This window comes from Mucor velutinosus (assembly GCF_035048745.1).
Source record: "Mucor velutinosus strain NIH1002 chromosome Unknown tig00000041, whole genome shotgun sequence".
NCBI classification, from domain to species: domain Eukaryota; kingdom Fungi; phylum Mucoromycota; class Mucoromycetes; order Mucorales; family Mucoraceae; genus Mucor; species Mucor velutinosus.
The window spans coordinates 3026255-3039915 of NW_027041905.1; the positions used below are offsets into that span (position 1 = coordinate 3026255).

The 13661-nt window shown below is 38.4% G+C and overlaps 5 protein-coding genes and 1 non-coding gene across 6 annotated transcripts; 2 read left to right on the top strand and 4 right to left on the bottom strand.

Annotated features, from left to right (window-relative positions):
• Positions 1-400: 400 nt before the first annotated feature.
• On the bottom strand, positions 401-3730 carry ATC70_001188 (uncharacterized protein; the record flags this gene model as incomplete). Its single annotated transcript, XM_064820587.1, has 7 exons — positions 401-743; positions 821-1495; positions 1573-2087; positions 2154-2517; positions 2609-3092; positions 3170-3418; positions 3475-3730. The coding sequence occupies 7 exons, from the start codon at positions 3728-3730 to the stop codon at positions 401-403; spliced, it is 2886 nt and encodes a 961-aa protein (XP_064684507.1).
• Positions 3731-4182: 452 nt separating this feature from the next.
• On the top strand, positions 4183-4425 carry ATC70_001189 (uncharacterized protein; the record flags this gene model as incomplete). Its single annotated transcript, XM_064820588.1, has 1 exon — positions 4183-4425. One exon carries the CDS (start codon positions 4183-4185, stop codon positions 4423-4425), a length of 243 nt encoding a protein of 80 aa, XP_064684508.1.
• A 221-nt stretch (positions 4426-4646) lies between these two features.
• On the top strand, positions 4647-5255 carry ATC70_001190 (Phosphotransferase; the record flags this gene model as incomplete). Its single annotated transcript, XM_064820589.1, has 1 exon — positions 4647-5255. One exon carries the CDS (start codon positions 4647-4649, stop codon positions 5253-5255), a length of 609 nt encoding a protein of 202 aa, XP_064684509.1.
• A 4683-nt stretch (positions 5256-9938) lies between these two features.
• On the bottom strand, positions 9939-10346 carry kes1_1 (Oxysterol-binding protein 4; the record flags this gene model as incomplete). The annotated part of the gene is made up of 1 exon (XM_064820590.1): positions 9939-10346. The coding sequence occupies one exon, from the start codon at positions 10344-10346 to the stop codon at positions 9939-9941; it is 408 nt and encodes a 135-aa protein (XP_064684510.1).
• A 183-nt stretch (positions 10347-10529) lies between these two features.
• Positions 10530-10808, bottom strand: ATC70_001192 (uncharacterized protein; the record flags this gene model as incomplete). The annotated part of the gene is made up of 1 exon (XM_064820591.1): positions 10530-10808. The coding sequence occupies one exon, from the start codon at positions 10806-10808 to the stop codon at positions 10530-10532; it is 279 nt and encodes a 92-aa protein (XP_064684511.1).
• Positions 10809-11761: 953 nt separating this feature from the next.
• ATC70_001193 lies at positions 11762-11835 on the bottom strand. Its single transcript has one exon. It is a non-coding gene; the product is annotated as a tRNA-Val (tRNA).
• Between the last annotated feature and the right edge of the window lie 1826 nt (positions 11836-13661).

The window sequence follows — 13661 nt, forward strand, 5'->3', positions numbered from 1 at the left end:
ATGGAAGGTGAGGGAGACGGCAAAAAAGAAGACATTTGTCGGAATCTGTTTTGTATACACGCTTAGGTTTTAATAGCAAGGGTGAGACATAAAAGCATTGGCAATTGAATGAAGGAAAAATAGGAATTTCATACAATTTTAAGATGCCATTGTCTGGTAACAGTGCTATTCGCACTAGTGTTTTACTCAAGTTAAGGTTGGGGCACCTACTCCGCAATTAATGGTGCTTTTCGGCACATACTAAAGGAACTGAGCGTTGTGTAGTGAGATGAATGGGATGTCTTTGATGTCAGAAGCTAAAAGGGAAGAAACGAAGAAGAGGAGAACGACATCATGAAGCTGAATGTCTGTTAACTTGTTGGGAGTAATAATACGATGATAAATTCTATATTTATCTTTATTATTGAGGTAGCACAAATGAGTTTTTTCCAGGTTTATAAGTCTCTATCGAGGCCCGGAAAACCTTTTCCTTCGTTATCACTTTATATCTCTTGTCATTCTCGCTAAAACGCATCAGACCAACTTGGCAAATGACCTGCTCAAATGTGCACACCAGATATGCGGATGAATCCTGGTCATCATCCAGCTCCATTATGGGCATCGTCTTGTCTTTGTCGTCAACAGCATGAGTCTTTCCCAATCGAATAAGCAAGAACAACTCATCGCCAATCCCCTCAATTTCGAGCTTGAACATGAAAATAACAGCCCCTACAAAGAAAGCTTTGACCTTGCGACGAGAGTTACTGTAGGAAATTCAGACGTCAATGTGGGTTTTGATGAGTAACGATAAAGGCAATAATGAACCTGTGAATTGACATACCTCAAGTGTTCTGCCCATACCATGATGTAGTGGCTTCCTCTAGAATTAGCACCGGTGAGATCGCGATAGTATTCTGAACGATAAGTGCAGTTGTAAGCCCAGGCACTTCCAGAGACGACAATATCCAGTTGATCATTGATATGGACATTCTGCAGAACATTAGTCGAGTATTGCCGGTCGTAGTAGGACTGTATAGCCTTGACAAAAAGAGGCGTGTTGACGTTGATGGAGGTTGGAATACTTGAAACCGTTGTGTGGATGACTGGATACCAGAGCTGACTTCCGTTGCCATTGTCATTCTTTAGATTTACGAAGGTAGTTGGATCGTATCGTCGAGGCACTAAGAGATTGATTCGAGCATCCAGATCATTCAGTTTGTCTTCACCATCGCCTGTACCATCACCAGTTGTAGATGCCTTGATGGCTCGCATAATTGCCAAACGATCAATGATGTTTCCGGCATTTATACCAACATTTGTGCGAGCACTTATCAAGCGTTTGTACCTGCCGATGGATCTTTCGATAGATCGACTGGAAGTCGAAGCCGGTAAACCTTGCGCTTTGATCATGTAAGTCAAGTGTCCTAAATAATGGGCGTTTGGTCGAAAGGTCTTGATAGGAAGGCGTTTGGCTTTGATTTCAGTGATCAGCAGTTTGTGCCAATCGTTAACCTTACTGTGCAGAGATAGAAAGAAGCAAGTTGTTAGTCTGTGGATAAAACGGGTTTTGTTATTCAAGATGCCAATACTTACGCTTCTATGAATTGTAAGTCTGAAGCATGCAATTCATTCTTCTGCAATACCAAAGCTGCCACTTTAACGATACCCAGAAGAGGTTTTCTGATTGAGTCAGGATAGTGTGGTGCTATCAGGGCTGGAACAATGAAAATCATGAACTCTTCATAGTCAACTGCTCGGTAGTTGGTAACTCCTCCTGGTGCAAAAATGTCGTTGAATGGTGCATTGAAGGTAGTTGGAATGGTCTTCTTTGACTGAGCCACATACTGACCGATCTTTGCCAGAACTTTGGGATCTAAATCAAAGGTGTAAGGCCAGGCACTTGCTTTATCAAGCTTTGCTTCTTTCAGTTCTTCGATAGAGGGCTTGTATCGGTTATCAAACTTGGATGGATGCAATGGAGAAGACAAGAGCTCGTACAAATGCTTAGCTAATCCAATGCTCAGTAGGTGAAGTGTGTCGAGACCGTAGAACGATGGGTTGGCAGGAAAAGACTTGAGAGTGGTAAATATGGATGGTCCTTTGATGTTCTATAGAAGAGATGATGGTTGGTACAAGAACTATACATGATTGTTTAATGAAATCGCTTCACTTACAAACACATGTTTTACGCCAACAGGCAGTGGTGCTTTCAGTTGTTCGAGAGTTCTGTATTGGAAATTTCTGATTGTGCGAGTAAAGCATTGACCTCCTTGTGTGTCTATGAGGCACTTCATACAGCCAAACTGACTGGAGACTCCTCCATGCAACATCAAATGTGATACTTCTACAAGATCGCCTGTCGCCATTGCCAAATGAACGCTTACTCGGGCAACTTCACCACCATTCACTCGAACCAGCATGCCATGTTCACTAAGATCACGAATTTCGTCCACAAAAATAGCCAAGTAGCTTTCAAGATCCACTGGAGCCTTCTTGCCGGGTGCAATCATTGTCTGAACAGTCCAGTCATCCAAGTATCTGTGGGTTGGTAGACATAAATGCAATATCGTTGGTGGTTAGAATCCGGTACTAATTGGATATTATACCCATACAAATAGAGATAACTCACCTGAGGTGTGGAGGGGCTGACAAAATTACAACGTGGAATAGCGTTAACGTATCGCCAGCAAAAGAGTTGCTTTGGGGTTTGAAGCCGTCGACATACAAGGCAAGCAGAATAGGTTCCTCATCTACGTTGGTGCCATGTCTTTCCCGTCTTTGTTGAAAGTTAATGTACTCTTGACCGTCAAAGTAGTCTCGGTAAAAATGTGGATCATGTTGGTAGTTACGTCGATACGACATGAGCTCATCTCGTTTGGACTTGTCACTCAAGACTCTTGCTAGCTGATCACCGATGCTCAAGACATTCATATTTTGTGCTTCGCTTTTGGGAGTTCCACAGTGATTGCACACTCCTTGGACTGATGTATCGTTCTTGGGATAAACTTTGCAGCCTTGAGGACAGACCTTGTAGATGAATGCTTGTACGCCAGTCTTCTTTCTCATGCGCGCCTCTAGAGTATCGAACTGAATCAGCTTTGGAAACACAATGCCTTTGTGCATTAAAGGGAGATGTCAATATGGTGAGTGCGTTTGAAGATACAATGCATAGTGGTATTCATATGCTTACCTCTTTCAGTGCCACCTCCTGCCTCTGCTATATTCTTAATGATTGTATTTGTAAAGTATATACTTTCACGACTCATTTCTCTCGATGCTGGATACTTGTCGAATATGTCACGGAGCTTCAATGAAAGTAATTCACTTTCATTAAAATCAGTGGCGTAAGAGAGGGTGTCAAGATCATATACATGTCGAAGGCCTTCCTTTTGTTCAAGAGTGAAGCTACTGTAGTATGAAAAGGACTCAATTGATGGCACTTAGATGGGAGTTAGAACGGTACGTCATGCATTGCTTATAGTTCACACAACTCACGTTCTATTCTTTGCTCTGCAACATGCTGCTGTAATGACTGATTTCCTTGATTACTTGTGGTAGCCGTTGGAGTATCGTCTTGTGAATGCATGCTTGCCTGGGATCGTTCTTGACTATTCGGTAAGGGAGTGTCTTCTGTTCTTGCTTTCTTGGGCTCGCAAAAAGTCGAGTTTGCATAGTGGGTCCTCAATGCTCTAGCAGAATTGTAAGGCATGTGGCACTTTTCGCAGTTTCCTGAAACTCGTCGTGCAGGCATTTTGAGAGGATAAGGTGATGTACAAATGAATGACAACAAGACCAAAGTGATGTGTAGTGAAGCTTAAATAGTAGTTTGATCGTCTCTGTGGTACATAGTAGCACCTATGACTAATAGTGATTTTTGACTCTTCAAGTTGCACAAAGGTGTCGGTTGTGTCTCAATGTTTGGATGTTTTGCTACTGTGAGTTTAAAGATGATTGACAGTTGACATTACACGAACTTACAGTCGCGTTATTACAGAGGGTGCTCACTTTGAACTGACTTAATGACTCATGAAGACTCTATCAAGTCCAAGTAATAAAGACAACTAGTGAGTCATTAAGACACTTGGAATGGCAAAGATAGAATCCAAGAGCAGGATGGAACGTATAAAAGGGCAACATGTGTTTTGGTTTTCAGGAAAGTATCAACTATTATTTATAAGTTAAATTTATTTTTTTTGCACTAAAATGGACAATAACTACAGAACCATTCGCACTCAAGTTTCTCCCCTCGATGCTATCAAGACAGAGATGCTGGAGCTCAAGGCTTTTGTTGGTGAACTCAAGGAAGAGTCTAAGCTTAATCGTGATCTTTTATTGGAACTCATCAAGCAGTTGTCTCCTACCTTTCCTCCCGTTCAACCCACGAATGATGGTGTTTTTGGCAATAAAACTGATGTCGGAAGAGTGATTGCTACAGGTAAACACTGATGTGCATTGAATTGAAATAGACATTGACATTGTTATTTATTTTAGCGCGTAACTTGGCTCCTGCTCCTGTAGGAAACCCTAATTTGCGTGGCCCTCGCGATATAAATCCAGTTGTCCCTGAGATTTTGGAGTACTGGATCAACTCTGGCAAGGTTAACTCCCAAGGAAATGCCATTTACCCTGATGCCAGAACTCGTTTGCTTGGCCTCATTAACTTTAGTATGAAGTCAAGTGGGGACGTCAATGAAAGGGGTTACACTTTCAATCATCCGATTGTCGTTGCTCAATACAAAGCCCTTCGCAAGATGTGTCTAGTTTATCACCAACGTCTTCTTGATGAATACTATTATGTCAACGATTTGGCCGTAGATGACAAGGTCGTTCCAGCTTGGAGTCGTGTGGATGAGGCATTAATCCTGAAGCATGCTCTGTATTTTGAAGCACATGCGCAGAAGTATGGGTTCATCTTGCATCGTTGTACCAACAGCTGGGGTGCCACGGCTCTGTTGGCTTCTGTCCACAAGACTCGCCGCCGTTCTGCAACAAGAGCTATTGGTAGTACTTCTGACAGTAGCTCTTTTGATGGTTTCTCGTCTTCTGTTTCTCTTTCTGGTAATGGAGCTACTGGCAATTGTCCTGGTGGTGATGATGGCCCAGATGAGGGTGAAGATGACGATGATAATGAAGATTTCCGCAACTCTACTGCTGGTCGCTTAACTGCATCAAGAAGCGTACATGCAACCCCAATGGTTCCAAGAGACCCTAGTGAATCTTACCTAGACTATAGCTGGAGTTCCTGTTCCTCTTCAGATTTGATGAGGTTAGAATAAAAATAATATGTCATGCAAATTCTTTGAATAAAGTATTAATTATCATTGCACATCTGTTTGTAGCACTGTAAAGCGCTTCGTTGAATATTACAAGTATCGCTTTGGACCTGCGCTTGATATTGAAAATAATCCAAGCTATCATTTCATGTACTACGCACGAGCTTGTGATTATGAAAGAGTGCTAACGAAGCGTTTGAATGATGCCAGTCTGGAAGGAAAAAGCAAAGTCAATTATACAATGATGCAGTGTGTCTATTCTTCTCTTATAGTAGCAATGTGCTTTACAATGGAGGGGGAACACGTTGATGACTTTCAAAAGCTTTCGGATCGTTGGATAACGTATGTTTGGGGAGAGTGGGCTTTGAATGATGATGCTGATGACTATTACTACTCTGATGGTTATGACATGCTGTAATAAAACTTTAAATTTTGTCTATAAAAAGAGTATTTTTTTTCGTGAATTATTTTAAATCCTTTTTCTTTTCTTTTCTTTCCGTAATTTCGATTCATTTTCTGGTACAAAGTAAGTAATTTATCTGACCAAATGTTTCTGTTGGTGGCTTTCTTATTAAAAACATATTATCGGCAGCATACGCCAGATGATAACGCAGTAGGTTCTCCTCGAATGTGGCTGTTGCCTATTAGTATCACACCGTTTTAATCATCTCTGTGGGAATAACGGTAGGTAAGGAGCATCATCTGAGAAGTATGGCAGTGACTAAACATTGAATATAGAATAGAACATCCTCCCCTGGTGCTGCTGCTGGAAGATCTTCGCTAACCAGCATATACTAAAGTATATTTGTAAGTTGTCAATCACTCTGTGCATCTTACATCGTGCCGTACCATCGTTGCTCACATTTCCTATCATCTCTTATAGTTTCTCATGACCGCCTCCTATCCTGTTGTTGTTGTTCTGCTTGTGTGTCAAGTTTACGATGATGGTACGTGGCAAATGTGGTATGCTGTTAAATATTTTTCAGGATTGAACTCTATGACTAACATTAGTTTTGCATTTAGATACTCGTGTGGTGGGTGCCAATCAACTCTAATCTGGCTGCTTATCTCCATGTCAATCCTCATCTCTGTTACTCTTGTATGGAACTCTTCGTAATGGGTAAACATGTATAGCTACTGCCGCTTTATCTTTAATACAATCAGGAGGCTCTTGAATGACAGGGTAGCTAGCTAACTGCTGTATAACGAGTCAAAAGAATTGCCTACCCAACGGAGCAACGTCCCATTACCATGTGTATAGCACGCTGCATGTATTTGAAAGCAATGATTCTATATTCTGCTATATTTCCATCAATAAAAGACAATTTTATCCATCAATAATCCTGCTTTCCATATCATTCTATCCAATAATCGCACGATTGCTGCCCCAACAATTGCCCCAAGAGTAATATATAGCGCATTCTATTAATAAAGATCCACCAACCATATCATTCCAATGTCATAATCCCCATGAGCAACTATTGGTCTTTTAACTGAACAACGTTGCACGGTATAGGATTCAACTGTTGTGTAATGCAGTAAATATCATCGGCTATACAACAGTTTCTATTTTCAATAAGGTTTACTTTTGTGCTGCAATGTTGATGGAATATTTTCAATTTGTACCACTTAGCGCATTGACGCCAAATTTAGAGTGTTTTAATTTTGAAGCCTGTACCGAAAGCACCAACTTTTCCAAATACTTTGGCTGTAAAAAAGCACCAACAAAAACACCTATTTTAGAGCATTTCCGCTAAGTTTTTCGCGGTAGTGTAAGATATTGGCTATCGATGGCACCTGTTGTGCCGGAAGGGCTACAACTGTCTATAAAGATTAAGGTATTCTTGATGGGTAGATATGTCTGTGTTGTGCAACAACATGGACAAGCTATGATAATTGAAGTGCATCTCAGCTATCTAAATACTGAGGTTCACCAGATGTGATAAGCTTTGTACAAGATAAATTGCTACTTTGGCATTCAGAACTTAGTATAGATAGAATAACTCTTGTCTTCATCAATAAATCTTTAGTTTTTGTGTCTGACCTTATTCAAATAAGTCTTTTCTTGTTTTTATAATATCGAGCATTTTTTATAAGCTACAAATAATAATCCTTTTATTCTTTGTGCTTAACAGCACGACAGACATGGATGGCGCTATAGACTTATACTTGTATTCCGACATTGACTACATACGTTTGCCATATCTGGATAAGCACCAAGATTAATGCAATATGAGCTTGTTGCTTCAGATGGGCACTTCATGATCCACGCTATAAGACACATGCTTATATCCGTGATACTAGCTACAGATACTTTATGTACTACAGACTTGTACTATATATGAGACATGCTATAGACATGCATACGATATGCTATAGACATACCATATATCCAGATACATGCTAAAGATGTATGCTTAGCGATATACACTCAGATATGTACTATTAATATAGACTAAGAAGACTGTACCTATCGGATACATGCTACTAGATCGATATTAATTATCCTTATGGAAAGGATAGATCAGGGTACTTCGGAAGAGAGTCTAATTATCCATCCAGGCAAAGCTAAATCATGATTAGTTTGCTGGAGTTGTCTTTTAGCATGATTAGACATTAGTTGATCTGAGTTGACTTATTTGTCAATCTAATTAATAGAACTTTTATCCATTGTTATAGTATATAAGAAGGATCATCTACCTGGCCAGTAGAGATACTTCAGTTTACTTTTCAATTGTCATTTTGATAATAAATATACCTTTATCAGGTTGACTTTATTGTCTTTTATTCTTTTTTTTCGTACATTTTAGTCTATAGAGCCTCAAATTTTAAAGTGATTATGGAATTAACCTTGGAGACAGCAATGGCTTTCATGGCTTGATAATCGACTTACTTGATATTTAGAACTCCGGGTTGGGTAATGGAGACTAACTGCACTAGGTGAGACTCTTCTATACGACGTTCTGAAAGTTATTCCAAATTGTGGGTTTGAGTAATCACCGAATTTGTGATTTTTCAAAAGATCTCACAATACTGCCCCAATAAACATAATGTTTTTAACCAAATACGGCATATGTCCACGTTGCTTAATATCAACTATCTATACATTGTTGAAGAGGCGTTAGTTTTAACTTCCAGAAAATACTAAATTCATAATTATTGAATAAATTTCCGTCCGCTGGTAAGGTCTGAAAGTAAAAATTGCTAAACGTTGCGACAGTTTTGTGGGTCACGGTGCATTAACCCCCTTGTGAATTAAGTAAGCTATCCTTCGTTCGTTGATGTAGTATATTGCTGTGGTACAAGAATAGTTTCATATCCCAATTCAGTCCTTGTTAACCAGGATATTACCCCAGAGATCTTGAAAAGCAAAATAGTATATGTTTAGAATAACGAAATATATGTGGAATACATCCACTATGATCTGCATTCCGACAGTTCATCCAGTTACCAGATTTAGATATAAACTGTATGTACACTGGATTAGATGTACGATATCGATTTATACTATGATCATGAGAAGATATGGACTTCAGATACGCTAGTACTATAAGATTCATACTATATAAGATATAGGCTATAGATGGCACCACGGACATGGATGGCACTATAGACTTATACTTGTATTCCGACATTGACTACGGATGTTTACCATATCTGGATAGGCACCAAGATTAATGCAATATGAGCTTGTTGCTTCAGATGTGCACTTCATGATCCACGCTATAAGACACATGCTTATATCCGTGATACTAGCTACAGATACTTTATGTACTACAGACTTGTACTATATATGAGACATGCTATAGACATGCTTACGATATGCTATAGACATGCCATATATCCAGATACATGCTAAAGATGTATGCTTAGCGATATACACTCAGATATGTACTATTAATATAGACTAAGAAGACTGTACCTATCGGATACATGCTACTAGATCGATATTAATTATCCTTATGGAAAGGATAGATCAGGGTACTTCGGATGAGAGTCTAATTATTCATCCAGACAGAGCTAAATCATGATTAGCTTGCTGGAGTTGTCTTTTAGCATGATTAGACATTAGTTGATCTGAGTTGACTTATTTGTCAATCTAATTAATAGAACTTTTATCCATTGTTATAGTATATAAGAAGGATCATCTACCTGGCCAGTAGAGAGACTTCAGTTTACTTTACACCTGTCAGTTTGATAATAAAATATACCTTTATCAAGTTGACATTACTGTTTTTTTTATTCTTTTTTTTTCCGTGAATTTTAGTCTATCAAGCCTCAAATTCCACAATATAGACAGAGTAAATACAGTGCACGAAAAAAACGTTCCAGTGTTTTGCCAAATTGCACCTATTGCCAGTTTTCTCTGCAAATATCAAAGCTACTGGGGTTTACTTAGTTTCATAAATAGCCTAAATAGTTGGCTATCAGATGATATATTATGCACTTTTTTCACGTAATTAGAAAAAGAATGGTAGCCTCATGAAAAGTGAAAAGTCGAATTTATTAAATTTTATAAAAAAGCTCAATATTTAGTTGGACCACCTTTACTCTTGATAACCGCTTTGATTCGGCGTGGCATGCTGCCTATGTATTCAAGACAGTCTTTTTTTGTGAATTTATACCATTCCTGTTCAATTCTGTCTTTTAGCTCAGAAAGGCTGGTGGCCCTAGTAGGGTACTTGTTCAAACGACGTTTAGTTGATGCCAGACATGTTCAATGAGGTTTAGGTTAGGGCTTTGGGGGGGCCAATCAAGGACACTTTGCACAGAGAATCCGTGATGCGTGAACCATTTTTTAATGGGACCAGAAGTATGTGGTCTTGCGTTATCTTGCTGGAATCTAAACGTTTTCTTGTCCAGCCCATAGTACTCGATAGTATCTAGCAAAGATGAATCCAGAATTTCAGCATAAACTTCTGAGCTAACAGTTCCTTCGTTAGCGGTGGAGCCATAGCTGGGTTCCTCCGCTGTTATCATGCCCCAGAAAACAACGCCACCACCATCTCCCTGAACTTGAGCCTCAGTTTGATGAGGCATCAACTCAGTGGGCCTGTCAGTCCAGTAGAAAGATTCGCCGTCAGATCCCCACATGTTGACCATGGTTTCATTGGAAAATCCCCATCTACGCCAATCGTCCGCAGTCAAATGTCGATGTCTCTTGGTTTACACAAGACGCTTTTTCCGGTTCTCCGCAGACACGAAATTGGTCTTTGCCTTTCTTTTAGCCTTGAACCCTTTGCGCTTGAGTATATACTGTATATTCCTCGAAGTCATCTAAACTCCCATATAAGCAAGGTAGTACTGCACACCCCTGGGGCCGTCTAAATTACCATTGCGGAGATTCCTCTCAATATAGTTCATATTCTGCGTAGTGATTTTGCTGCGTCTTCCGGGTTTGGCATGTTTTGAATGACCAAGAAACTTCTTCCTGTAGCGAGAAAGTACACTGACGGACAAATCTGGGGAGATTTTTTGAATGGCACGGAGGGAACAGCCTTGGTTGAAAAGAGCCTTGACAGATCCTTGAACCTCCTGAGGAATGGGACGTGTCATGTTAAAATAAGTGATGAAGTAAAGATGGTAAAATATAATAAGGGAAAAGACCAAAATCTCAGGCTTCTTTATACTTTTTTAAGCATTCCTCGGATAACTAACATTTTAAACATAACTGATATAAAAAATTACGGCTCTCGGATTATTTTCGTGGAATGTATACAAACAATAAGGTCATCAAGCGATATTTCCAGTTTTACAAAATCGAAATTTTTTACCTTACGTCAGTTGCACTAGCTCAATATCTACTTATCAATTATTTTAGTTGCTCATTTTGTGGCTAAAAACCCAAGCTTTCGTAGTGTTACTTTAGTTTTAAAACTGAAGAAAAATTGACAGAGCTGTAAATGTAAAACTACGAATTGGCAAAACACTGGAACGTTTTTTTCGCGCACTGTAGTATGAATCTTATAGTACTAGCGTATTTGAAGTTCATATCTTCTTATAGTATAAATCGATATCGTACATATAATCCAGAGTTTATATCTAAATCTGGTAACTGGATGAACTGCCGGAATGCAGATCATAGTGGATATATTCCACATTAACATTATTTCAATGCCTATCTTACTTAGTAGAGCTCATTAATTGTTATATTCACTTCTTTTCTTATACTGTACGATACATCTGTCATTTATAAGACCCCTTGAGTCTTTTATATACCCTTTCCATATTATAATTGATTCATTGTATCACATACTCTTTTATATTATCTATTATATCTTTCGTTACTGCTGCTGTTTATTTTTTGTTTACTCTAGTTGGATAACTATAAACCTAATTCTCATTTGAAAGGTAGATTTGGTTTGGCTAACTTACTATCTCTTTTACACCCCCTTTTACTAAAACTATACATACTACTACCAATTCGCAACAATACTCTATTCTATTCCAAATCTTTAAAAAGCAAAACGTTTTCGCAAGACGTTTTAAGTCAAATATTGTACAAAAAATGATTTCTGCCAGACTTGAACTGGCGGCCTTCTGCGTGTTAAGCAGATGTGATAACCGACTACACCAAGAAACCTGAATGTTTTTTGTCTGATGCTAATACGTAAAGATAGTATATGCAATCTGAGATCTGATCGAGATATAAATGGAAGTAGATATAGACACTGTTCAGGAAGGTGTTATAACCTTTTAGTTGAATGGATAAAAAGGTGCTTTATTAATATTAGATTTGAACATTGATTTTATCCAATATAGTTTGTGTAATGTTGTGCGCTATCCAGGTTAATCGCTGTTTAATGTTCCTGGTAGCTGGCGCTCTAGGTTTAAACCTGCGCTTCTTATTCTTGTTTGTGTTTAGTCTGTCAATGATATCCTGCAGATCTAAATCACTGTCAGAATACCCTTCAACCCTGTCATTTTGATACGTGTGTATCTTTCTCTTGGTTACTTGGCTCTATCTCGATTTCCTAAAAAGGCAATATACCGTATATGGGAAAGGCGCAAGGTGGTGGATTCAAGGTATAATTCTCTAACTTATCTACTATGTCTTACTTGAAGGGTTACTCCTCGTTGGTGCGGTGTTCTGGTGCATTGACACACTCATATAATTGTTGTAAAACTGTATATTATCTCTTGATGGTGCGTTGATACTGTTATTCTAGTCGATGTGGACTCTATTTGGTGTATTGCTAATCAATGTTGGTGCTTACTCAATTGGTGTCGCTTCTATTTTGTTGTTGTTACATATTCGTTTAATCGTGGTGCTTCTTGTCAAGTTTAGCTGAAAATCTAATCAATATTTGGAGCCGATAATGTTGAATCGATGAATTAGTCAGGGATCTAAATGAGATTGCGCGCTAATAGCCAAGTATTACTATTTTGAAATGTGGATTTGACTCTGGACTTTGACTCAGGATAGATGCAAACCAATTGATGTCGAATCGATGCAAGATTCAAGTGGAATTACAACAATGGAATTGGGGTGTTACTATTTTAAACAATGGGATCGACTCAAGAACGTGGGTACATGAAATTGACATTAAATTGAAGACAATCCAATTTGGGGTTACATTTGATCAGGGCACTGACATTCGGATCTGAATTGAGTCTGACAGGAGAATTACAATAGAACAATAGCATATATAAATAGTATTTTGAATTGCATCTAATAAACATTATCCATTTTTTTCTTGTTATTCTAATCTGGAGTTTAGTTACTAGTGCCAATCTAGTACGAACAAACCTAAAGAACCCTTAAATTCATCTCTCATAATTATTGGGATAGTTCTTACAGTCTTCCTTTCCACACAACAATACTTATATCTTGATTACCAACTACCAAGGTAATCATTATAGAGAGCTTGATATTTATCATTTTTTTTTGAACTACTTTTATAACTATATCAATTCAATAACCTTGCCAAAAAAAACTATAGAGTGTAACTAAAATATAGAAACAGTGTAAATATAAGTGTTATGTCAAAATACAATGTAAAATTGAATCTGCCAAAGAATTACACTTTTATTGAGAATGCATCCCAAGGATGCATTTATATACTTTTCATTATGCTAGGGTTTACAGCATGATGATGAACTATAATACAAATAGGTTTACTATCTACCCAACAATTGATTTGTAAATCATGATTAGCATGATTTACCCAAAGGACCTAAGAATAGCCTAAAACCTTTAGTGTGAGACCTTGCTATGACATTTGATATAACAATAAGGTCCATTTCTACTAATTCATGGAGCTTTCGAGTAGTCATAATGCTCGATATTGCAGCTACTGGTAATCAGAACGATATCTGATATCAGTTTCCAGAACCTTCGAGCTTACGCTAGCGCCTTTTAGTCGCTTTCTTCGCATTTTTTGGTTTAAAAAAGCTATCTAATTCTGG